Raw genomic sequence first — 27,130 nt, 5'->3', positions numbered from 1 at the left:
GAGGCCATGCCGACCAGCACCACTGGTCACCTAACACTACCCCAAAAACCGCAAGTCCCTGCGGCGTCGGAACACAGCTGCAGCTCCGCTTCCAAAAGAAGCTCCTGCCGCCAAAACGACAACCCGTTAAAACGTTCCAAAAACCCCCGCCACACGCAGAGGTCAGCCCTGACCCCTGCACATAGGCGGGTACGATGGTGGGGCAAACTTAGCCCCTTCATCGCATCATACAACCGGCGAGAAAAAGCCCTGCCAGGCACCACTACCCGACAGGCAAAATTAAGAATCCCAGCTAACTCCTGGAGCTGCCGAAGAGTAACCTTCCTGCAGCCCAGGACCGCCTCAAGCTTGGACCTGATTTTAATCAACTTATCCAGGGGCAATCTGGAAGATTGCTCCACCGAATCCAATTCAATACCAAGGAAGGTAATCCTGGTGGCAGGGCCTTCGGTCTTCTCGGAGGCTAAAGGCACCCCCAATTGAGCACAAAGGGCTTCGAAGTCCCGCATCAAAGCAAAGCATTGCTCCGATTGCGCCGGCCCGGCCATCAAGAAATCATCAAGGTAATGAACGACGGACCCCAGGCCACTCCGCCTCCTGAGCACCCACTCGAGGAAGGTACTAAAGCTCTCAAAAAGGGAGCAGGAAATAGAGCAGCCCATCGGCAATGCCCTATCCACATAAAACCCACCTTCGAAATGGAAGCCCAGCAGCTCGAAGTCGCCTGGGTGAATGGGGAGGAGCCGAAATGCCGACTTAATGTCGCATTTACCCATAAGGGCCCCCACCCCACACTCCCTAACCATAGCCACGGCCGCATCGAAGGATGCGTACCGGACAGAACAAAGCTCGTCAGGAATGAAATCATTCACTGACTCCCCTTTCGGAAAAGACAAATGGTGAATCAACCTAAATTCACCACTCGCCTTTTTGGGGACCACACCTAAGGGGGACACACGAAGATTCGGAAAGGGCGGCTCCGGGAAGGGCCCAAGGACCCTGCCCTCAGCCACCTCCTTTCGAATCTTAGCCCTTACAATGTCTTCATGTCCGGCAACCGACCTGAGGTTGTCGGACATGAAGGCCCTCCTAATACCCACATAAGGGATCCTAAATCCCTCAGAGAAGCCCCTCAAGAGCAACTCGGCTCTCGGGCGAGGGTGGTAGTCGATCAACCAACCCTCAAGCACCGAAACATTAATTGGGCTGGGCCCCTTTTCCCCCAGCTGGTGGGGGAAGTTTTCCTGGACCCCCGCCCTTCTTCTCCGCCCCTTTCTTGGGGCGGGGACAGACTGAAGCCGCATGGGACCCCCCACAATTCCCGCAGGCATGCTTGTACTTACAAAAGGGACGAAAACACGCCCCTTTTGCAGCAAACTCATGACAAGCGGGCGAGGCCCCCTTGACAGCCACACCCGGAGTCACCTTGGCCGGCGAAGCCGCGCCAGGCTCCTCCTCCATAAAGTGCCCACTATCCGTGCGCTCACACCCTTCCTTCCCGGACATATGCGTGGCCCGGAACCACAGGTCCGGGACCACCATATCCCACGGCAAGTTGGGCTCCACCGACATCCTCATGCGGAAACCCTTATCATAATGGCGCCAGATGGTGCCCTTATATTCAAAGTGGGCCCTGGCAATCAAGTCTATATACTTAAACATGGCAGAGGCCATAGCCGGCTGCCGTTGGATCACCACCGACCCATAGGTAAGAAAGGCATACAGCCATGAGCTGAAGCATTTCGTTACCTTGGTCTTCTTTGTTTTCTCCCCCGGGACAATCTCTTTCTCCTGCTTGGGAACCTCACGGTTCAAAAGCGAAAAAAGATCAACGTATTCGCCCCGCCAAATAGCCTCCTTGACCGACGGGTGAAGGTGGCATCCTAGAGGGGTGGACGGCAGCCCGCACGGTATGGCCCCCGCTTTAATACAAGCGAAGGGGTCCCACACCGAGTTGGCCGCCACGCCAAAAACACCCGCCCCATGGGGGTAGGGGAAAACCGGGAGCGGGGGCATGACAGGAGGGGCCGGAGGAACCCACCCCCCTGCCCCTGGCACCGCTGGTGTCCCCGCAGGACCCGTCCCAGACAACGGAGCAGCGCTGGCCGCCGGCGGCCCCGGAGGAGGAACCGGCGGAGCCCACACCTGCCCGCAGGTGCCCGCGGGGGACCCCAAAAAGCTGGACCCACTCCCGACCCCCGCCGGGGGAAAACCCGGGGCGGGGGGAGGAAGAAAAGACAGGGATGTGGTGTGTGGTGCAGCCTCACCTGCCCCGTACGGGGTTGAAGACATCCACGGAGGGCCCAATGGTGTGGGGCCCGGGAAAGCCGCCATCGGTCCTGCAGGGGCCTGCCGTCCGAATGGAGCCGGCTGCCCAGCCTGGGCCGCCGCCGGATCCCTCCCCAACGCCACGGGCACTTGATCGCTGGACGCTCCGGGGACCGCACCGCTCCTCCACTGCTCGAGCTCATCGAGCCTCTCCAACACCCTGGCCCAAGACATAGCAGGAGACAAATCAGGTTGAGGGGCAGGAGGCAACGAGCCCACCCACCCCTGATCAGGGACCACCCCAGCAGTCCCCTCCCTGCTGGCCCGGGCCCGGGCAGAAGGCCTAAGGGCCCTCCTGGGGCGCGCTGCTGGCGGAGCCATAGGAGCAGTGGCGGGCCTCTTCCTGGGAGCCATCACACTTTTTCCCTTTGTATGCAATAAGCCACTAAAACCCCCTAGGCCGAAACCCCCAGCACGAGTGGCAGGCCCAACTCCCCAACCACAGGGCCCTGCCTAGGGCCTGGGAGCACCTGCTACCCCTTTAACCCCTTTATTGGGTAATACCTACAATTATATATAAATGGACAGTATTTATTGTTTATGTAGTATTACGATTGCAAGCCTCCCTGCGCAGGCAGGCCTGAAAGGCCTGTAATCCAGTAACACCAACCCTCAAGACCGAGGCCCAGACCCAACACCCCCCACCGCGCCCTCCTCCCAGCCGGGAGGAGGTTACCAGTCCCCCTCGGGCCCGAGGGGGATCCTGAAGACTGCTGCCACGTGGGGAGTAGTAAGGCCTCAGCGTCGTCGTGCAGAGGAAAGTTTACTGAGACTCCGGATAAACCTCGTTGCGCAACGAGCACAGCACTTTTCGCCCCCTCGGCAGGCCACAAAATGGCGGCCGCAACACGAGGGAGACCCAAAATGGCGGCCGAGCAGCACCGAAGAAGTGTCTGCTCAGGCAACCAGGTCCGGGCGAAAAGGCTGTTTCCCGGCCTGCTGCCCCTTAAATAGGGCCAGCAGGCCCCGCCCGGACCCGACGTCATGCCCAGCCACGTGGGCAGGGCATTCCCGGCCGAAATCTCGTCTCGCGAGATTTCGGCCGAAAACAAGATGGCGGCCGCCATCTGAAGGGTCCGAGTCTGCCCGGCCCTTCAGCAACATCGCCGTGGGGCCGGTGAGTCAGCCGGCGTTATTCTTTTCTATGTTTCAAATATTCCATTTGCAGGTTTAGTTGTTCTTCTCTGAGATAAATCATCTCTGTCCATGCAGAAAAAATATTTTTAATTTCTTAAAACTGAACCCCTATTTTGGGCAAGATGTTTTAGCTAAATATGTTTCATTGAGCTCACCACTGGTTGGCAAGAAAAGTGGAATGGAATTGAAGGAATGGAATGGAATGGAATGGAATAGAATGGAATGGAATGGAATGGAATGGAATGGAATGGAATAGAATAGAACAGAACACAATAGAACACAACAGAACACAAACAAAACAGAATAGCATTCTTTATTGGCCAACTATGATTGGACATGAAAGGAATTTGTCTTTGGTGCATATGCTCTCAGTGTACATAAAAAGACAAGATACATCCTTACAACACTTAATGATAGTCATTATTAGTCACAACACTTAATGATAGTCATTATTAGGATACAAATAAGTAATCAAATCATACTAGGAAACAATCAGTATAAACCGTAAGGATACAAATAACAAAATTACAGTCATGCAGTCATAAGTCATTAGTGGGAGCAGATGAGTGATAGGAACGATGAGAAGATTAATAGTAATAGTAATGCAGACTTACTGGATAGTTTGACAGTTTGAAGGAATTATTTGTTTAGCATAGTGTTTGGGGGGAAAAACCCTGTTCTTGTGTTTAGTTGTCTTGATGTGCAGTGCCCTATAGCATCGTTTTGAGGGTAGGAGTTGAAACAATATATGTCCAGGATGCAATGAGTCTGTAAACATTTTCACAGCCCTCTTTTTTAACTCATGCAGTATAAGGTAAAAGTTCCTCTCACACATGTGCTTGGCATTCCTGACTCTAAGGGGCAGTGATCATCTCCGTTTCAAAGCCAAAGAACCAGCACTGTCCAAAGACTTCTCCATGGTCATGTGGCTGGCATGACTAAACATCGAAGGCACATGGAGCACTGTTACCTTCCCACCAAAGGTGGCCCCTATTTTTCTACTTGCATTTTTACATGCTTTTAAACTGCTAGGTTAGCAAAATCTGGGACAAGTAACAACAACTCACTCTGTTTTATGGCGCTAGGGATTGTAACTGCTGAACTGCCAACCTTTCTGATTGACAAGCTCAATGTCTTAGCCACTGAGCCACCACATCCCCTTTTACATGCAGTATGCAGGTCCTAAATGGAAGACAGGTTGGTAGCATTTTTTTCCTGCAGTTCTAATTATCCTCTGAAGTCTGTCTGTCTAGTTGGGTTGCAGAACCAAACCAGAAAGTTATAGAGGTGCAAATGATAGATCCCATAATTCCTCTGTAGAACTGAACCAGCAGCTCCTTGAAAAGTTTGAGCTTCCTGAGTTGGCACAGAAAGAATATTCTTTGTTGTGAAACCTAAAATATCTCTATATTAGTATATTTAAATTTTAAAAAGAAGTCTCATAACATAAAAATATAGTAGGAAAAGAAGTAGCCTTTTTTTCCCCAATCTCACTTATTTTTGGAACCTCTGTGCAATGGCTGCTAAGGATCAAACAGAGGAGAGGATTCATCTGGTGGCTAAAAGCATAATTGAGCATCATATAATGATTCTCTTCCACTTTAAAATAAATGGACCTTACTTGATGGCTATTATCAAAACTTTCTTACCAAACCAGAGACTGCTAATATACAGTTAGAACTCACCAAAACAGAAGTTTTGTTCTTCTCCGTAATGTATGTTTCTAAAAACTATTCATTTTGACATGCATATCCCTTCTCAATGGGTAGATGGATAGAAGGATAAATAGATTAATAAGAGGAGAGGAGAGATTTGCAATTTTCATTATACCTCTGAGAGAATCCATTTTTCATCTATTTCTATTTAGAGCCTGGATACCTCTCCCATTGCACAATGATATAATACTTACACAGAGATTATATTTATATCCATTTAAGCAGAGAGAATGAAGGACTTCCAAAAATTAACAGGAGACAGCTGGTACATAGGAGGAAGGCTGTGGGTGGTCGGGGGAAAAAAAGCACTAGTGATGTAACAGCATAGACAATGTTAGTCTCTCTTAATAGTGATAATTTTGCTTCTTAAAATAATTTTTGTCAATTTTTTTTTACAAAAAAGTATCGTCTTTCACGGCAACCGTTTTTCAGCAGACATATCAGGCATGGCAGTAAATTTGTGTAAGATATGCAAAAAGAAAGAAAGAATGAAAGAAAGAAAGAAAGAAAGAAAGAAAGAAAGAAAGAAAGAAAGGATGAATAGTTCAGACGTCTTCTCAATAGTCCCTCACATTGTTGTTCCAATATTTTGAAAGTTCACTATTTTGAAGGTTAACATTTGAAAGGATGATAAATGCCTTCTTAATCTTGGACATCATTATCAAAATATCTGTAGAACAAATCACTTTCCAATATCTGTGCATTCATCAAAGTTGTAAGCGATGGAGCAGCCAATCTGCAGCCACTAGTACTTGAATGATTTCTTCTTGCATCTTATGTGGTCCAGAGTTAACTCTAGTGTGAATCTTTTAGTCACTTGCTATCCATCCTTATTAGGTTCTTCTACAATTCTGACCATAATCTAGTGGTTATTCTTAAGTGTATCATAAAAATGCTGACATCCTTTTTGTGCTGAAATACACCTATACTACGTAAGGGTAAGATTGGATGAACCACTTAAGCTTTAGTTGGCTTTGTTTCTGATTTTTCTATCTCATTTCCTGCTTTTTGAAAACTATGTGAACGTTCTAGTGGTTTTTAATAGGTAAATTTGCAACAACAGAAGCATTTTCCCTGCCAATTTCCCCTAATATAGTTGCACTTTGTGCATATCTTTTCAGATGTAGGGAGTTTGATTATACATTTTGTCTGTAGAGGCTGTGTTGAAATTTTGAAAAGTGTGAATATGAATCATAAAACTCTTTTGATTCAGGTACAAATCCAGAACATCGAATTAGATCATTTACCTCTTCAGGAGAGCAGCCAAATCCTTTGTCTCATGTTAGAGGCTTGAAAATTCCTTATGTCCTGATGATGTAGTCTGGCAAAGAAATTACAAATGGCTTTTCATGCCATTCTGGTGGTACATTTTGTTTAGTGACAATCAAAGGAAAAAACAATGACTTACAGTTGACTTACACTTACAACTATTGCAGCTTACCCACCCAGCCACTTAATCAAAATTTGGGCATCTATATTTACAACAATTGCAGCATCCAACAGGCCTATGATCTCTATTTGCAGCAAGCAAAATCAAGAGTAGAAGAAAGATTCACTTAACCACTGCCTGACTTGCTTAAACATTGCAGTAATTCACTAACATTTAGACTTATATACCATTTCACACTGCTTTACAGCCCTCTCTAAGCGGTTTGCAGACAGAAGGCATATGGCCTCCAACAATCTGAGTCCTCATTTTACCTACCTTGGAATAGAAATTCTGGTCTCAATTATGCTTGTAGGTCAAGGGCTACCTGCAGCATTTGTTTTCCCCTTCATTTTGAACAACCAGTGCTCTACAATTTATTCTGAGTGAAATGAAGTTTATTCTAGGTAGAATCCCAATACCAGAGGTGGGTTGCTCCCAGTTCGGACTGACTCCATAGAATCGGTAGCGGGAATTTTCCCCTGCTTGTTTAACTTGGAGTGATGTCTGGCTGGCCACACCCCCAAACTGGGAGTGATGTCTGGCTGGCCACACCCCCAAACCAGATTTCTCAGCAGCAGCATAAGTGCCACCATCTTGTTTTTGGCTTCTGCATACAAACTGTTTTTTTTGCTTCTGAGCATACATAGAAGTTTCGGTACTTCACATGCCCACGTGGCCATGCAGTGTACAATGCATGCGTGCCCATGTGGCACAGGAGGAGTTAGAACCCACCCATGCCCAGTACATTTTTGTCACTGGCAGCTGCCAAACCCTCTGTCATAGTTAATTTTCTCTTTCCCTAATGTTAAATTCTCAAGCGCTGAGAACTGCTTTCAGAGGCTGATGCAGAGGAATGGTGAAAAGGTTTCACCGACTCTTTGTTCCGATATCGGAACCCTTTCTCTGACCTTGGAATGAAAGATTTATTCTTGTTCCAAGGATCCTACATCTGCAGACTGAATAGCTTTAATATACGTTATCACTGAAAAAATTATTCAACATAATTTGAGCAACCAGCAGGCAATATATGGCAATGGCCCATTTTTGAAATGAGATGCCAGCTAATTTGTTTAATTTATATGTGCTAAATTTAACTGGATTTCCTTTCATCCGAGGAGACTAAAGTAAAAGCATTAAAGGGAGAACGTGTTCCCAATTTTCTCCATAACATTTCTCCCTTTGCAATTTATTATATTTGTTTATAATGGAAGTGACAATTTCCCAAAGTTTTCAATTGTTGTTGCATAAATCCATTAGTTGTGTTTTTTTTTCTCAGCCAATCTTTAAGTGTGCTTTTTTTAAAAAAAAATGATCAGAAATACTTAAAGAAAAGTGATGTATTTACATTTAAAATACCCGTAGGGAAATGGAACTTTAAGCAGTGATAACATCAACTTCTATGTAGGTATTATGACTGAGAAGTTTTCCCAGTTACAAATGAGGATAGAAAAATGTTTTCCTTATGTATTTTTTAAAAGGAGGTTGTTCTTTACCCAGAACATTCATGGCCAATGTTCCCTCTAATTTTTTTCCGGGGTGGGCAGAAAAGTATAGTGTCTGAGCGGCAGTCCCCTTGGGACTGGGCAGCATAGAAGTATAAATAAGTAAGTAAGTAAGTAAGTAAGTAAGTAAGTAAGTAAGTAAGTAAGTAAGTAAGTAAGTAAATAAATAAATCCCTTCTTTTTTATTAAAAGAAATTAATAAAACAAAACCAAACTCTAATTACTATTAAAACTAAAACAACCAGCAAATCCAAAAACGTAACTATTAATAAAAACAGGTGAGGGCTGGGGGTTTTTTCCTCTGTTATTATTTAAGTGCTTTTACCATATGCTTTAAATCAAGAGTCACTTCTCTCTCTGTTTCTCTCTCTTTCCTGTCATTCTCTGCCTCAATCATTTTCTCATTTCTCTTTTTTTCCTCTTTTTTCTATCATTTCTCTCTCCCTCTCTCTTCCTTCCACTCCTCTCTCTCTCTTGCTTTCTTCCTCTCTCTCACTCTCTCTCACTCTCTTCCTTCCTCTCTCCTCTCTCTCTCTTTCTTGCTCTCTCACTCTCTCTCTCTTCCTTCCTATCTTCTCTCTCTCTTTCTCCCTCTCTCCCTTCATATTTATCTCTTTCTTCCTTGCTACAGGGAGACCTCTTTGCTAGAGCCTTCCTCAAGTGAGCCTTGTAACAAGGAGTCCAATTTATTATTGGCAGAAAGAAAGGGGGGGAAACGGTTTTGCCCATCTTTTCGGTTCTTTTTTCCCTCGGCTTCTAGAGGCGGCCTCTCTCCCTCTCATTCACTTTTCTCTCCCTCCTTCCCTCCCTCCCTCCTTCTTTCCTCTCTTTCCCTCCCTCTCTTTCCCTTCTTTCTCTCCACGTCTCCGGCGGGCAGCTGGCTTTGCTGACTGGCACAAGGCTCAAGCCAGCTGCCTGGGAAAGCCAGGAAGGTCCTCCTGCCCCCCCCAGCCGAAAACACAACAGAAGTCTGCCGCCACCAGCTTGAGCCTCCTGTTGCTCTACCCCGCTTCGCCTGTCATCCTGGACCTCCGTTGTGTTTTCGGAGGGGAGCGGCAGGAAAGCCCTGTGCTGGCCAGGGCTTTTCAAATGCACTGCTTTCTTGCAACTCTTTCCTGGGGGGGGAGGAGGCCACTCCCCCCCTAGGAAAGAGGTGCAGGAAAGCAGCGTGTTTAAAAGGCGCGCTGCTTTCCCGAAAAGCCGGCTTTCCTGGCCGGCACAGGGCTTTCCCGCCGCTCCTTCCCGAAAACACAACGGAGGATGACAGGCAGGGGTGGAACTACAGGAGGCTCAAGCAGGCAGCCTCCGCGCTTTTCTTTCGGCGGAAGAGGAGGAGAGGGGGTGGATCGGGTGGGCGGGGGCAGCGCCTTCTACTGCCGGCGCCTCCCCGCCCCCCGCGGGCTGGCAGGGGGATGGGGACTGTGCGCCCGTGGAAAAGGGTGCGTGGGGGTATTTTGGGGGGGCGCATCCTCACGCGCGTAGCTTATGGGGAATGGTGCCCCCCACGTGCACTTAGCCATGGCGCACTTATCTGCGTCTTTCAGTTTTTGAACCCTGCCCAGGAGCCAATCGCCAAAGGTAGGCTTTTGCAAAAGGTAGGCGATTGGCTCCTGGGCAGGGTTAAAAAAATGTCCGCTGACATCTGCAGCTAAGCACGCTATGGCACATAACTCAGCTTACAGGGATCTATGTTCATGGCAGTAGCTAAGTTTTCATCTCCTGACTCTCTCCACACAAGAGAAGCATGAACAACCATTCTTTCAAGCACCAGTAACTTTAAATAGAGCAGATAAAGCATGGGTGTCCAAGCATAGAAGGAAGTTAGTGGGATCACCCCCCTCAAAAAAAAGAAAAAAGCAGAGTTAAAAAGTTTTATTCTCTGATTAAAGCCTAGGTAAAGTCTATTAGGGAATACAAAGCTTCACCCTGGGGCTTAAGAAAATAAAGAAGGGACAGCATTCCTACATTATAAAAAATATGGAAAAGAACACTTTCACCCTTTATATCAGTGATGGAGAACCTTTTTTTCCCTCAGTGCCGAAATAGCGGGTGTGCAAACTATTGCACAAGTGTGAGTGTCCACACCCATGATTCAATGCCTGGGGAGGGAGAAAACAGGTTTCCCCATCCCCTGGAGGCCCTCTGGAGGTAGGAAATGGCCTGTTTCCCAATTTCTGTGGGCCCAGTAGGCTCAGGTTTCACCCTCCCCAGGCTCCAAAGGCTTCCCTGGAGCCAGGAGAGAGTAGAAACGTCCTCCCCCATCCCCCGGAGGCACTCTGGAAGCCAAAGATACCCTCCCAGAGCCTATGTGTGAGCCAAAAATCAGTTGCCCAACACACATATGCACATCGAAATTGAGCTAGGTCAATGGCTCACATGCCAGCAGATTTGACCTGTGCCATAGGTTCCCCATCACTGCTCTAGATCATGGGTCCCCAACCCTGGGCCATAGACTGCTACCAGTCCATGGCCTGTTAGGAACCAGGCTGCACAGCTGGAGGTGAGTGGCAGGTGAATATGCAAAACAGAAACCATCCCCTCCCAATCTTTGACAAAATTGTCTACCATGAAACTGTTCTCTGCTATCAAAAATGTTGGGGAGCACTGCTCTAGATAACCTGAGAGAACAGCCCAGAGGAAGTTCTTCTTCCAATGTCTCCCTAGATGCATTGTTAGTAGTACTGTATACTATTACAATTCTCATAATTTTCCATGGATAGGGAACAATAGTCTTCCGAATCAGAATATAACATATGTCAAGCTTGAAAGACTGCTTTTTGCTGTCAAAGCTATTATTGCTTCTCCGCTTGCCAACAAACAATGGGGAGGGGGAGGGAAGGGGGAGATAAAATTTAGGTTTCAGAGATCAAGATGCCAGGGACATTTTTCCAGGTGCTTATCAGAGCCAGAAAGACTTTCTCACAACAATATCAGGGGACTCAATTGCACAATGTGACCTATTCCAATTGGAGAGCGCCATAACCTGAACTTCAACCATGTGGGCTTATGTGAAAAATAGCCAGATCTGGTTTTGCCCTCATTGGTGTCAAAATGATGTACTCAAAAAAATTTGGCATTAAGAAATTGAATCATCTCAACCTTGCTTATTTTGGTTGGGTTTGTCAATCGGAACCTTGACAATTGGGAAACTGGGTCAGTCACTCTTTGCCTCTCTCTTTCTCTCTCTCTCAACCCAATCTATTTTTCGGGGTTGCTGCCATGATATATCAGGAAGAGGAGGAGGAACAGAAAGGAGCATGTACCACCGTGGGCTCCTGGCTGAACACATCTATCTAGCAAGCAAACAATGCTTCCCATTATAACTTTTTTTCAGTGCAAGTACATCATTTGAAAATCATACAAAAGCTTAACGGGCCTCAGTATTACAGCAAATTTCAGGTAATGGATAAAACAGGTCTGCTAATCAGTGATGCTATTGAATTTGTCAGAGAATGAATCTTGACCAATGTTGTGTCCTGTTCTTCTCTCAAGTGTGGTATAGTCTGTATTGAGTGAGAGATAAGGCTCAAGGAAATGAGATTCTGGAGTACAATCTTTCTTTCACTGGAAATTAAGCCATCATGTTCAATATAAGAAAAAAACACACAATGATTTGTGTCACTTAGTAGAGATGGCTTCTGCTAAAATTGCATTGCCTGATGTGCTGGAAGTGGCCTAGTTGAAGAGTGTTTTTAAGCTATTATTCTTGATGTAAGTCTTCCTAGATAGGTACAATGCAATTATAATGAGCGATATAAGACCATACTTGGATTTTTTCAATAAATACATATTAGTTGTCTGCTATTATCGTCAGTGGTTGAATTTGAGAAGCTCTTATATTCTAGGTTGGGGTGAGCAAATATGCCATCAGCCTATTTTCAAATGACCCTAAACTTAATCTGAAGAGTTCTTTGTTAGTTCTTTGTTCAGTTTTTTTGTTGAGAGATATGCTTCTTGCTTCAGAGAAAGAGAGAGAGAGAGAGAGAGAGAGAGAGAGAGAGAGAGAGAGAGAAAGGAGTGTTAGAAATACAATAGTGTGAGGGAAAACAAAGTGTTCTTGCAAGGAGAAAAAGGAAATGTCAGAGAAAGAATATGAACTTTCAATCTTTTTCAACACTGACCCAAGCCAATGCTCATTGCGGCTCCCTTTATCCCAAGAACAGTCTTTCTCTTTGTTAATAACATTAAGATGTGTAGACTTCAACTTCCAAAATTCGACAGGCAGCATTTGGGGATTTAAAATCCACATATCTTAAAGTTGGTGCCCATTTTTTGAGATTTTGTGGAGCAGGTGGGAAAAAAAAAGTGACTTTCAGTTCTATGTAGAAAATGTCAAATTATTGTGCTTTCTCTATTTGCTTCGCTTTTTCACACATTATGGTAAAAAACGTAGCTTAGCTTTACATGGTTTAAACTTGGCCTTTTCTTTTCCTTGCTCTCTTCCCCCTCTAAGGCAACATCTGCTCTGAGTTTAAACGTAGACATAAATAGGCATGTCAGGGAAATCCTCACTATGTTGACTGAAAGGGTTGTGAATTACATTCAACACATTTAGAAGGTATTATGTGTGACAGCTGTTTTATATCATTGAACATAAGGATTTAGACTTGCTAAATGAAATAATAGAATCTAAAATCAATTTTTAATGTATCTTTTACTTATTCTTAGATGCTCAGTATTTATTTATTTACAATAATTTCCATGCTTCTTCAGTTGGGCTTATTCTAAATAATTTGTAAAAATCCCAAATTCTGCAAAGATACAACAAACCATCACCATAAACAAAGTTTCAACAATCCCATCTCTTACTTACAGTACATAAAGATGCTCAGAAGAATTTGGGAACAGCAAGGTCTTTATAAGCTTCCCAAATATCACTTGTGGTGGGAAGGGCTGGATACAACACTGGAAGCGCACATAGAACCAGCTGTGGGCTACAAGCCAGAACACTAAATTGAGCTCGCTGCCGCGGCTCATAAATTCTTGGGGGACCAGCGCAATTTTGCTTCTGCACCTATGAAGGTAGCAAAATTGCACATGGAGCCGCAGGTAAAACCTCACTGAAACACAGTCGCAATTTTGCTACCTCCACAGGTGCAGCAGCAAAATTGCGCTGGTCCTGTAAGAACTAACGAGCCATGGTGGTAAACACAATTTAGCCTTCCGGCTCGTAGCCCATCGCTGCATAGAACTAGTGTTTTATGCCAGCAACAAAATTAATGTGTTCCCAATTTTCTCCATAACATTTCACCCATTGCAATTTATTATATTTGTTTATAATGGAAGTGACAGTTTCCCAAAGTTTTCAATTGTTGTTACATAAATCCATTAGCCAGGTTTTTTTTCCCCCTCAGCCAATCTTTAAGTGTGCTTTTAAAAAAAAAAGATCAGAAATACTTAAAGAAAAGTGATGTATTTACATTTAAATTACCCATAGGGAAATGGAACTTTAAGCAGTGATAACATCAACTTCTATGTAGGTATTATGACTGAGACGTTTCCCCAGTTACAAATGGGGATAGAAAAATATTATCCTTATGCATTTTTTAAAAGGAGTTGGACTGTGCTTTACCCAGAACATTCGTGGCAGTAGCTAAGTTTTCATCTCCTGACTCTCTCCACACAACAGAAGCATGAACAACCGTTCTTTCAAGCACCAGTAACTTTAAATAGAGCAGATAAAGCATGGGTGTCGAAGCATAGAAGGACACCCCCCCCCCCCAAAAAAAAGCTGAGTTAAAAAGTTTTATTCTCTGATGAAAGCCTAGGTAAAGTCTATTAGGGAATACAAAGCTTCACCCTGAGGCTTAAGAAAATAAATAAGGGACAGCACTCCTCCTACATTATAAAAATTAGGGAAAAGACCACATTCACCCTTTATATAAGTGATGGAGAACATTTTTTCCCTCAGTGCCGAAAGAGCGTGTGCACAAACTATTGCGCAAGTGTGAGTGTCCACACCCATGATTCAATGCCAGGGGAGGGCGAAAACCACTTTCCCCATCCCCTGGAGGCCCTCTGGAGGTAGGAAATGGCCTGTTTCCCAATTTCTGTGGGCTCAGTAGGCTCAGGTTTTGCCCTCCACAAGCTCCAAAGGCTTCCCTGGAGCCAGGAGAGAGTGAAAACGTCATCCCCCATTTATTTATGATTGATTTGATTTGATTTGATTTGATTTGATTTGATTTGATTTGATTTGATTTGACTTGACTTGACTTGACTTGACTTGACTTGACTTGACTTGACTTGATTTGATTTGATTTGATTTGATTTGATTTGATTTGATTTGATTTGATTTGATTGCCGTCCCTCTCTGCAGACTCATCCCCAGAGGCACTCAATTAACTTGCTAATAAACAGGCAGCCTCATTTTGTATCATTAAAGTTTCAGGTAGAATGAGTTGCAGTAATCTAGTAATTTCACCAGTTCCAGTAAAAAGCTGTAAATAAAAGTTGCAAAGCCCTTCTTGTCCATGCCCTCAATCTGTTCTTCTAGCAAGGACTAGAAGATTATACCAATGGAAGGATAGACCTATCTAGACTGAAACTTTTTTTAATTCAATTTTTTATTTTTTATTTGCAGTTTTCCTTTCACACCATACATATTTTGTGGACAGTGTATTGACTGGGTCAATGTCCTTTTTAAACAATGCTAACAATACTAATGCAGATAAGTTTGCATAATCCTTATCTTCCAACTTCAACAACATTGAACATTCTCTCTTTATAATTCTTTATCATTTTTTCATTAATTCATTTAAACATAAATAAAATTTCTTTGCATCATGTATTTGTTATCAGTAATATTTAATATTTTAAAAATTACTCATTTCATCAAAATTTTAATATCCCAAATGTCTAGGGCAAATATTAACAAAATTAAATCAATCCCGGGATTTATCTCAAAATCCCCACAATTTTTCATCCTTAAAAGTTTAAGTTCACAATACAGTATATTTTAACATACTGTTAATATTAATAATACAATTAGATTATCTAATCCCAAACTTCCACCTTCTAACTTTAGCTTTTTAATTATAATAAATTATATTATTTGTTAGTATATATGTTACTATTTTCCCTATTTGTATTTTCTACTTTTCCATTTTATTAATATATTTTATCACTATCCATCATCTCTTCACCTTTTTGGAGTTCCATTATTTGTTGCCTTTTTAATTGCCCTCTTATTTCTTTCTCTTAGAATCTTATAACTTTTTTTGATATTTTTATACCCACTGAGTATTACTTTTGTTTTTCCCTTTGTCTCTTTCTGCTGTGTTATTTGAGCATCCATCCATGTCTTTCTCTTCTTTTAAAAGATATTTTTTTCTTTTTTTTTCTCACTGTTATATTATAAACATTTAAGGAATTATATATTTGATCCATACTTATTAATTATTATTTTTTCATTATCTTTATCTTCTTTCAACTCATTTTGATTTTTCTCTTCCACTGCTTCTTCTAATTTTTCATCTGTTTTCTGAATATCATATTTATATTTTCCCCAATTGTTGAGAGACTTCTGCACTCATTTATTTATTGTTAGACAATCCCCTTTGCTCCCTATTGTTCTTTATAGTTTCATGCATGTTTTTGAGCATCAAAATTATATCTTCACATACTCTATTATCCCCTGATAATCCATTTTGTAAACATTTGATAAAAATTACTCAGTATGCCTCTTTGGTTCCAACATCTCAATATTTTAAAACTCCAACAAAGCCAATTATTAATAGGATTTATTCAATTCCATAGTTATACCTCCAAATTCCCTAAATTTATAATCTTTAAAATTCTTTAGTATTTTAGTAGTCTTCCCAATTGACCAAATTTTAAAATCTTATTTAACTTTTCTTCTTTTCCCTTTTCTGCTATCACCTTTCTTATTTTGCCTTATGGAATGTTCTGTCAAATAGCATTAATAATCCATATCCAAATTAATCTACTAGGTTTTCTTCAATCTTTCAGGTTCACAATCCAATAACGATTTTCATTAGAGTTTAGTTATTTGCAATTTAGTTCATCTTAAAAATCTTCAAAAATGAAAAGAAACTAAATATTTCAAAATATCTAAATTGTCTTCTAGAATAGAATCAAGGTCAGGCTGCCTTCCAGTTGTTGTTTACTTTCTTCTTTTATGTGTATTAGACATTGTTCACTTTCATTAAAACTTTTCATGCTGTAGTGCTCTTCTTCTTTCAGTAGATGGCTCTCCTGCTCAAAATTCCAACATTAACAAGTATGTCAAAAACAGCTGATTATCCAGTAAATCCTGGGGGTTTTAAGATACAAATAAGAAAGACAGTTTCTCCCAAAACTCTCCTTTCAGTTTGTTTAAGCTTTTTTCCAGGTTTTCTATGTTTTAAAGTTTCCTTTGGGTATTACTTTTGCCTCTTAATTTTCAGTCTTTTAAACTTTTCACTGTGTCTAATGCCACTACCATAATGCTTGGAGATTATTTTTTTGAAATTCTTGTATTTAAGTCTTTAGAGTAAAAGTTAGAAGTTATCTCACCCAGTTTCAATGCTCTTTCCATGGACTGCTCCAGCACAAATCTTATGGTCCTGGTGGTCCCAGCTTGTGACTTGCCAAAAATGGCCATTGTCCCAATTTTCAGTCAAGAGAGCTTGTTTTGGACCTAGCAAGGAAATTGCAAGATTCACAAAGCACCTCGCCTTTCTTCACCACCTCTACAAGGTGGCTTTGACCCTGTAGGACATCCTGACAGCAATTGCGACTGGATTTTGTGGGACTCTGTGGAGCCCACTATTTTCCAAACTGTTCTCGGCGTGATATCAACTGAAAGTCCTAGACCAAAACTCGAAATTATCTTGGAACTGGCTGGCATCTGGATAAACTTTAAATGTTTGCTAAGTTGTCAGTGTGGCCTGTTGTTGGTCCTTTAGGTCCAGCCTTAGCTAATAGGGATTGGATGACTGTAACATGTCCCTCTGTGTTGGAATCAGTGGATGCAAGAACGTCAGATATATATTGGTGCCTTGCCATTTTACTAACATTGTAATCATAACTGCTTTTTGGTTTACCACACACAGTCAAAATCTCTCCAATATATTATGGAGGAGTGGCAAACAGGAAGACACCACTCAGGTCCAATTGTATCAATACTCAGTATTCCAGAAGTTGACTAGGTAGCTGATAAAACTGCTGAATAGCCTTGCAAGGAGCATAGCTACAGTAGATTACTAGCTCTTTCTTTATTGGAGGGTCCCTTCTGAGATGCTTTTACCACCCCTCTTTCTTTGGGCTCAAATTTCATTTATCAGACCATTGTCTTGGCTAGTGATGGCGAACTTATTGCATGGGTGCCACAGGTGGCATGCAGAGCCATATCTGAGGGCACATGAGTCTTTGCCCAGTGTCAAGTCCAGTGAAGCGTGTGCATACTAGTCAGTTTGGTTTTGGCCTTCTTTTTTGGCCATTTTTGCTCTCCCCAGGCTTCAGGAAAGCCTCCTGAACCCTAGGGATGGTGAAAAATGGCCCTGTGGATCTATTGGAAGTCCAGAGGCTTTTGTGCACATGGGAGTAGTGTGGGGGTTTGTGCATATGTGCATGGGAGGGCATTGCATTATGAGTATGGGCATGCCTACACACGCTATTATGTGCACACACATTCTTTTGGCACCCAAGCCAAAAGAAGGTTCACCATCACTGGTCTAGGCTATGGCTCTTCCTCCCATGCCCCAATGGCATTCCCACAGACCCTTATACTGCATTAGGAAATTCTCTACGTGCTTGCTTGCTTGTTTGTTTCCAGCCTTTATTATTTTTAGAAATAAAGTATCCAACACTGTTAGAGTTTGCAACAATCCAGCCAGCACACAAAAATAAATAACTTAGCATGATTTATTTATATAAGAAACTTCTTTATATACAATATCATACAGCAGAAGCCAGAATCAGAATTCAGAATCCAGAAACTCATAATCAATAATCACAGAAGCTATAGAATTACAGAAATGTGTGTGTGTGTGTGTGTGTGTGTGTGTGTGTTTGGTGATCTAGACGATTCGGAATCTGGGTGTGGCTTTTTTCTCCCAAACTTGCAAAGAACTGATAAAGAAATAAAGGAGACTGGTATAGATATATTTCAAGCTTATTAGCTTTCGTCAGCCAGCCATACCTTTCTAGGATTTGAACCTGGGCTGTTGATGACTTGCTAGGCAGTGATTTTTCCTCTAAGACACAGACTCTACTCCCTTTTATCAGCTGAGCTGTGGAAAAATTACATGTTTTTCTGTCAAATCTGGGTATGCCGGCTGACCTGTTACCATGTCTATTCCAATTCATGAAACCTTGTATACTGACAAAAAGACTTTCCTCTCCTATTTTATCCTAAACAACTACCCTATGAGATGATTTGGGCCTGAGAAAGAGAGTGATTGGCCCAAGGTCACCCAAGTACCTTTCATTGCTAAGGAGGATTAGAACTCAGTCTCCTTCATTCTAGTCTGAAGCCTTAAGCACTAGACCAGGGGTAGGCAAAGTTGGCTCTTCTGTGATATGTGGACTTCAACTCCGAGAATTCCTGAAGTAGCATGTTTGGCTCAGGAATTCTGGGAGTTGAAGTCCACAAGTCATAGAAGAGCAACTTTGCCTAGCCCTGCAGTAGACCAAACTGGCTCCTTTGAAAGTTCATTTGATTTCTCTGTAAGCCCCTCAAAGTAGGCCAGACCAAGAAGGACTATTGGGACTCTATTATTAACAGAATCTTGAAGCCTGACAGAGGCTTCAAGATTCTCCCTTCCTTTCTTATAAGCTATAGAATGAAGATACTATTATTTTAAATCTCTTTCCTTATCTTGGTGCTTTCCTAGTTGTTTTGTTTACAGCCTCTGAATTAAAAGGTCTTGCTCTCCCTTCTCCAAAGTTATCTTTGCCTCCCTCAACATCATGGATGTCAAACTCACTGCATCACATTGTCATTGGATGTTTCACAACATGTTTCCCCTTCATGAAGATGGGGTGAGCATGGTCTGTGACACATCTGGCCCACAGGCCACCAGTTTGACACCCCTACTCAGATTGAGGATTCCTTTAATGGAAACATTAAACTGCAGTTTCCATTGCCTTATTTGTCTTTAATCATTCAAGTTCTTCTAAGACATTGGGCTCTGAGATCACTGGAGCTGAATCCCTACAGCTGGAAGCAATGCTAAATCCACCCACAGTATTATATTTTAAGTTGCCTTCTGAGAAAACTGAACATAAGTAGCTATTCAAATGGTCAGCAACCTCCTTATTCCCATCAATGTATGTATTATCCCCAGTACTAAGCTTTGTGATGCTGCAGTTTTTCTTCTTTCTATCACTAATATATCCGAAGAAGGTTTTATCCCCCTTCTTTACAGATTTGGCAATTTCTTCCTCTTTTGAGGCTTTAGCAGCATATATTATCTGTTTCACCTCCTTCTGTCTCATTTTATACACCTCTCTGTCAGCTATACTTCCAGATACTTTATACCTCCTACAGGCAGTCTTTTTTTCATTGACTATAGCCTTTACATCATTATTAAACCATAGTACTTCCCTTTACTTTCAGTTATTTGCCTTACATACAGTTCAGTGGCTTTTAAGATGGCCTTTTTTAAAATACAGTCCACTGGGCATTCTAATAATAATCTAACTATAATAATAATCTAACTCTAATAATAATCTAATCTAATCTAATCTGATAAAATAAGAACATTCTCACTTTATCAGAGAATCTGAACGGACTATTTCCAATAAACCAGAGCAGTTCATTCTAACATAGAATGTTTCCATTCTGATTTCCAGGTAGGATGTTTCCAGATTATAATGTTTTGGCTTCAAAATGGTTTGCACAACTCTAGTGAACTGTGTAGTTTATCCTTCTTCTATTGCACTAAAAGTGGAAAATGAACATGATGTAACTGTGTTTTCTCTTCAGATTTGCTTTTGTTTTCCCAAATGTTATCATTTTGTTGCCATAGTTCACTTTGAAGTTGCCTAGATGACAATAGTCTCATTTAAATTAAAATAAAGCTCACTGGATATAATGGTTTGGAAAGCAGGGTTAATTAGGTTGCATTACTCCCGGTTATAATACATCTGATATATTTATACGCTGCAAGTTTTTAATTAATCCAGATGGTGCATTACAAACTCAACTGTTCTTTAGATCAGGCAATGTAACAATTTCCCTAACATACTTATAAGATATGAATGTCTTAATATTTCAGCACTACGCAGAAATCAATCTGCTGGACTACATTTCTGCTTTCTTGCCATAGGCTATATTGTGGCAGATTCAAGATAGAACTGGTAAAATACTTCTTAGATGTATTTTATCTGGAGCAGAGGCCCAGTTAGAGATAGGAGTACTAAATAGAGAAAATTGTCCTTGTATAGAAATACATACAGTGTTAATATGTATTTTATATATTAGATATTGGCAAGTGCTTGTGCATTAAAAATGTTGTGCATTAAGAGAAATGAAGATGAAAGGATACTCTCCAATAGAGGGAAAAATCAAATATAAAGGATTTCTTAGGCTAAAAAATAATTGTATAAGAATAGCAGTGAAGAAGCCCAGAGATGACATTCATGATTCATGAATGAGCCCTAGTGGCTCACTGGTTAGAATGCAATATTGCAGACAAACACTGCCCACATCCAGGAGTTTGATGAGACTCAAGGTTGACTCAACCTTCTATCCTTTCAACGACCCAGATTGTTGGGGAAAATATGCTGAGACTATAAACCAATTAGAGAAAGCTGTAAAACACTACAAAGCAGTACTGTATATAAGTCTAAGTGCTATTTCTATTAATCAATAATTAGATGTCATCATTCATCTTAAGGGTTTAGTGTTAAAGCCACAATTCTATACATTTAATTATATCTTTTTACTGTCTATGCAGGAGATGCCAAGCTTCGTTTTGGCAACAGCCATACCTCAGTCACCTTGGGCAGCCTTCTGGATGATCAACACTGGCATTCAGTTCTCATTGAACGATTCAATAAGCAAGTGAATTTCACAGTGGACAAGCACATGCAACATTTCCGGACTAAGGGAGATTCTGATGATTTGAATATCGATTATGAGGTGTGTTGGGCATTTTATGATAATAAAAGCATTCATTGAGACTGCAAAGAACTAGACATAATGACCTATTTTGGCTTTATGGGCAATATAAATATTTCTATTGTCCTCAGTAACATTCTTATAAAGTTCAGGAATTAATACGTTTTTATTTTACCATTTTAAAAGTGGGCGGGGAGAATCACTATTGATGTACTGAAACCATAAACAGAAGCCATAATCTAGATTAAAGCAATTTTTTAGATTTGTACCAAGAGTGGGAAAACTTTGATGGCTGCAGGTTACTCAAAACAGGACAAATCGAGGGAACAAAGACCAAGAATGCAAAGTGGGGTGACCATATATGGATAGGGCTGAGTTTTTATTATTATATTATTATAATTGTATGATATACAGTGATCCGCCGAGTTTCGCGATCTCGATCTTCGCGAAACGGCTATATCACGATTTTAAAAAAAATATTAATTTTAAAAAAACCCACTTCCGCATTTGGCTTCGGGAGTCAGCTGGGAAGCGGCGCGGCTGTTTTAAAAGGTTGCCGCCGGTATGGGGGGCTTCCCAGCAGCCCCCCGAACCCGGGCTGGGGGTTCGGGGGGCTGCTGGGAAGCCCCCCATGCCGTCTGCGCCCTTTTAAAACAGCCGCGCGGCTTCCCAACTGAGTCCTGAAGCCAAACGCGGAAGTTCGCCTTGTCTCCTGCTGCCCGGTTTAGCCAGGACACGAGCGGTGAAATGACTTGGAGGAATGTGAAGCTGAAACCGGGCGGTTTGGACTTCCCATTCCTCCAAGTCACTTCGCCACTCGTGTCCTGGCTAAACCGGGCAGCAGGAGACAGGCTTTGAGTTTTGGCTGCGGGGGGAGGGAGTTAGGAAAGTCCTACTTCTCCCCCCGCAGCCAAAAACTCAAAGCCTGTCTCCTGCTGCCCGATTTAGCCAGGACCCGAGCGGCGAAATGACTTGGAGGAATGTGAAGCTGAAACCGGGCGGTTTGGACTTCCCATTCCTCCAAGTCACTTCGCCGCTCGTGTCCTGGCTAAACCGGGCAGCAGGAGACAGGCTTTGAGTTTTGGCTGCGGGGGGAGGGAGTTAGGAAAGTCCTACTTCTCCCCCCGCAGCCAAAAACTCAAAGCCTGTCTCCTTCTGCCCGGTTTAGCCAGGACACGAGCGGCGAAATGACTTGGAGGAATGTGAAGCTGAAACCGGGCGGTTTGGACTTCCCATTCCTCCAAGTCACTTCACCGCTCGTGTCCTGGCTAAACCGGGCGGCAGGAGACAGGCTTTGAGTTTTGGCTGCGGGGGGAGGGAGTTAGGAAAGTCTACTTTTCACCTTTTCTCTCCCGGCGCTAGTCGGGCGCTTGCAGCTGGCGAGAGGAAGCTGCTGCCAGAGCCGAGAAGGGCTGTTACTGCTTCCCCGTTCTCACGCTTTCCCAGTTGAAGAGTCTCAGGCGCGCTGTCGGGCTAGAGACTCTGTCAGGAGTTGCTCGCTGAGAGTCTCTCTCTTTCTCCCTCCCTCTCTCCCCACGGCCACCCCCCGTATTCCCGGCCGCGCTTTCTCTCTCTCCCTCTCCAGCACACACTTACTCGCAAAAAACCTCGGTCTCCCACGACTCGGGTTGTAAGGGAAGGGGTCTCACCCTAGCTTTCTTTTGCGGACACACTTCCCGAGCCCAAGCACTCCAACGGGGAAGGGAGGGCAGTGTGAGGTATGTATTTATTTATGTATTTAACGTGTGTGTGTGTGAGAGAGAGAGAGAGAGAGAGGTGTGTGAGAGAGAAAGGGAGAGGGGGGTTGGGTGTGTGTGTGTGTGTGTGTGTGAGTGAAATATACGTGTGTAGGCCTTCCAGAAAACCGGGGAGCTGAACCAATCGAGGGGAAGAACTTGAGGCTGGTTGGAAGGTTAAGGCAAAAAAGACAGCGAAAGGGTTCCTGATGGGTACAATTGAAGCCAGGACACGAGCGGCGAAGTGACTTGGAGGAATGGGAAGTCCAAACCGCCCGGTTTCAGCTTCACATTCCTCCAAGTCATTTCGCCGCTCGTGTCCTGGCTAAACCGGGCAGCAGGAGACAGGCTTTGAGTTTTTGGCTGCGGGGGGAGAAGTAGGACTTTCCTAACTCCCTCCCCCCGCAGCCAAAACTCAAAGCCTGTCTCCTGCCGCCCGGTTTAGCCAGGACAGGAGCGGCGAAGTGACTTGGAGGAATGGGAAGTCCAAACCGCCCGGTTTCAGCTTACATGGTCTTGGGGTTTCCCATTTGCGTGGGCGGCGGGCGGCACCCAGGGAAGGTTCCTTCGGCCGCCGGTCTGCTCCGCAGCGCGGCAGCAGCGAGGAGCCGAATATGGGGTTTCCCCGTTGCCCACGCAAAGCTCCTCGCTGCTGCGGCGCTGCGGAGCAGATCAGCTGTTGGGCGGTCTTCCCCGCCGGCCACACGCAAACTCCACCATCTGCGCATGTGCGGCCATGGAAAAAGGGGCGCGCATGCAAAGATGGTGTTTTTACTTCCACACCACTACATCCCGAAATATCGATTATCGCGAGGGGTCTTGGAACGGAACCCTCGCGATAATCGGGGGGTCACTGTAATCATAATCATAAACAAAATCTCCATCTGTCAATTGCAAAAGGCCACTTTACTGGGATTGGCAAACATAATTCGCTGCTACATCACGCAGTCCTAGGTGCTTGGGAATAATAATAATAATAATTTATTAGATTTGTATGCCGCCCCTCTCCAAAGACTCGGGGCGGCTCACAACAACGATAAAAACAATATTATAATGGCACAAATCTAATATTAAAAAGCTAAAAACCCTATCATAATTAAAAACCAAACAGCACATACCTACCAAACATAAATCATAATAAGCCTGGGGGAAAGATTTCTCAAATCCCCCATGCCTGGTGGTATAGGTGGGCATAGTTCCCTCTAAGCTGAGCAGTGAGCAATCGCTCACTTAAAAATCATCATCAACTCAGAGTTTTCCAAACCTGCCCAGAAGCCGAGAGGGAAAGAGTGAGAGGGAAGGAGAGAGAGAGGAAGAGAGGAAGAGAGAGAAACAGATAGAAAAAAGAGAGGAAGGAAAACAAAAAGAAAAAGAATGGGAGTAAGGAAGAGAGAAAGAAAATCAAAATCTAGTTTGAAACTAGCTCAACTATTTAAGTGGCATTTTGATATTGATAGAGTTGCCCTATTATGAGCTCACTGTTATAGACACACAGTACAGTATTTTATTTTGAAATTCTCTGAGGCAAAACAGGGTGGGTTTTTTATTTATTTGTTTATTTATTTTATTTATTATTTAGATTTGTATGCCGCCCAGTCCCGAAGGGACTGCCGCTCAGACACTATACTTTTCCGCCCCCCCCCAAAAAAAAATTAGAGGGAACACTGTAAGGTGGGTCTTAAGTAGTTTACGGAAGACAAGGAGGGTGGGAGCAGTTCTAATCTCCGGGGGGAGTTGTTTCCAGAGGACTGGGGCCACCACAGAGAAGGCTCTTCCCCTGGGGCCCGCCAGATGACATTGTTTAGTCGATGGGACCCGGAGAAGGCCAACTCTGTGGGACCTTATCGGCCGCTGGGATTCGTGCGGTAGCAGGCGGTTCCAGAGGTACTCTGGTCCAATGCCATGTAGGGCTTAACCAACACATTGAATTGTGACCGGAAACTGATTGGCAGCCAATGCAGGCCACGGAGTCTTGTAGATACGTGGGCAAATCTGGGAAGCCCCACGATGGCTCTCGCAGCCAACTGATGATGAACTGGTGATGAAATATGAAATCCAGCATAGTGATCTCGTTTCCTGTGTTGTATTGACATAATAATAATGATAATAATAATAATGATAATAATAATAATAATAATAATAATAATAATAATAATAATAATAATAATAATAATATTTTATTATTATATTATTAGTATCAGTGGTGGGTTGCTCCGGGTTTGAACAAGTTTTTTGACTCAATAGCACTGGTGGCAGGATATTCCACTTACTTCCCCGGAAGGGACATGAAGAAGTATTGCGCAAACTGGCAGCAAAATTATTTACAACCCACCACTGATTAGTATGGCTATTTTTTTTACAGTCAATTGGATATTTAGATTGGATTCATCATCTTTACCTAGTTGCTGAGTCCTTCCAAGGACTTGAGAGAAGCAGTTGATGTTGTTTGATGGTATTAAAGATTTTGTCACAGGACATAAGTTCATCCAACAAAGCTGCCTTTTGCAATTGACAGTGATTTTTTCAATGCCGTTGGTGTTCAACTGATGCTCCAGGTGTTTGGGGATTGCACCCAAGGCACCTATTACTATGAGACTTTGTTTCTTTGTTTTCAATCTCATATATTTGCAATGTGGATTTACAGTTTTTGTGTATTTTTCTCACATTTTTCTAATGTTTGATATCTTTAAAAAAAAATAAATAACAGCTTTATTGAGCCAACTTTAGGTCTTTATTATATATTTATAACTGTATTCTGTTTCTATGCCATCAAATCCCTTTTTACTCATAGTGGCATATTTTGTATGCCTCCCACTAAAAATAGCAAGAACCCTTTAGTTTTCAATACGAACATCACCAAAACTCATTTGCATAAAATATTTGTTGGGTCACCAAAAGAGATCCATGGGACCTTGAGTGCACAGATTGTACTATTCCGCCTGAAGCAAGGCTGCAAATTATTAAAAATAAAAAGGGTTTCAGTGCTGCAACTCCCCACCTTAAGTTGGCTGAGGTTTTTGGACAGCATAGTTTAGCTTCCAATGAGAGGTCTCAGATGCCCTTAATTTTCAAATTCAGCTTAAACATGTGACACACACACACACACACACACACACACACACACACATATATATATATATATATATATGTTTTCGTAAATCTTCATGGGTATATATATGTAGATTGTTCTGAGTTCGGGTTTTGCCCTGTGTAATATTTTGCATGTTTATGCGACGTTTCGGTGAAATCACATTCACCATCATCATTTCACATGATTTCACCGAAACGTCGCATAAACATGCAAAATATTACACAGGGCAAAACCCGAACTCAGAACAATCTACATACATATACCCGTGAAAATTTACGAAAATATATATGTGTGTGTGTGTGTGTGTGTGTGTGTGTGTCACATGTTTTTTTTTGCTGAATTTGAAAATTAAGGGAGACTAGGATAGATCTATTTCGGCCTTATTTTGGCCTCATCAGCTAGCCATACCCACTGGGACTTGAACCTGCAACCTTTGCCTTGTAAGGCAGAGAATTATCCTCTAGGCTACAGTATCCAATCCCTTCAGCTCTGCACCAGGGAAGGGTTACATATTTTTGTGTCGACTCACCCTGGTGTATTGAAGGAACAACACAGCTCCTTATTTGCCTCTCGGCCCAATCCAGGGCCATTTCCAAGGCAGTTAATTTTATTGATAGCCAACAATTCTATCTGTATGTGTCACATTTTTTTTGCTGAATTTGAAAATTAAGGGAGACTAGGATAGATCTATTTTGGCCTTATTTTGGCCTCATCAGCTAGCCATACCCACTGTGTGTGTGTGTGTGTGTGTGTGTGTGTGTTATGAGGTCCCACTCATCATCTTCAGGCTGGTGTTTCTGTCCTTGTTCTAAGGCGAACACTGCGAGACCTAAGTGTTCACCTTAGAACAAGGTCAGAAACACCAGCCTGAAGATGATGAGTGGGACCTCATCGAAACGTCGGCAGAAATTTCCAAATCCTACACGGGAAGAAACCCGAATATACCAAGACCGTCATACCTGTACCCGTGAAAATCTATGAAAACACACACACACACACACACACACACACATATATATATATATATATATATATATATGTCAAATGTTTTTTTAGCTGGAATAAGTTTTTTTAGCCAACTTCAGTCGGCTATAAATAAATTAACTGCCTTGAAGTGGCCCTGGGT

General features: G+C 42.9%; 1 protein-coding gene across 1 annotated transcript in view; it reads left to right on the top strand.

Moving 5' to 3' along the window:
• The window catches only part of CNTNAP5 (contactin associated protein family member 5), a 485,513-nt gene that overhangs the window by 208,334 nt on the left and 250,049 nt on the right, over nt 1–27,130 (top strand). Inside the window, exon 6 of the mRNA XM_070729992.1 lies at nt 21,014–21,198. Coding sequence (XP_070586093.1) covers nt 21,014–21,198 — 185 coding nt within the window. The remainder of the gene's footprint in view (nt 1–21,013; nt 21,199–27,130) is intronic.

This window comes from Erythrolamprus reginae, chromosome 1 (genome assembly GCF_031021105.1).
Source record: "Erythrolamprus reginae isolate rEryReg1 chromosome 1, rEryReg1.hap1, whole genome shotgun sequence".
Lineage (NCBI taxonomy): Eukaryota > Metazoa > Chordata > Lepidosauria > Squamata > Dipsadidae > Erythrolamprus > Erythrolamprus reginae.
This window is presented reverse-complemented; position numbering and strand designations above follow the sequence as displayed.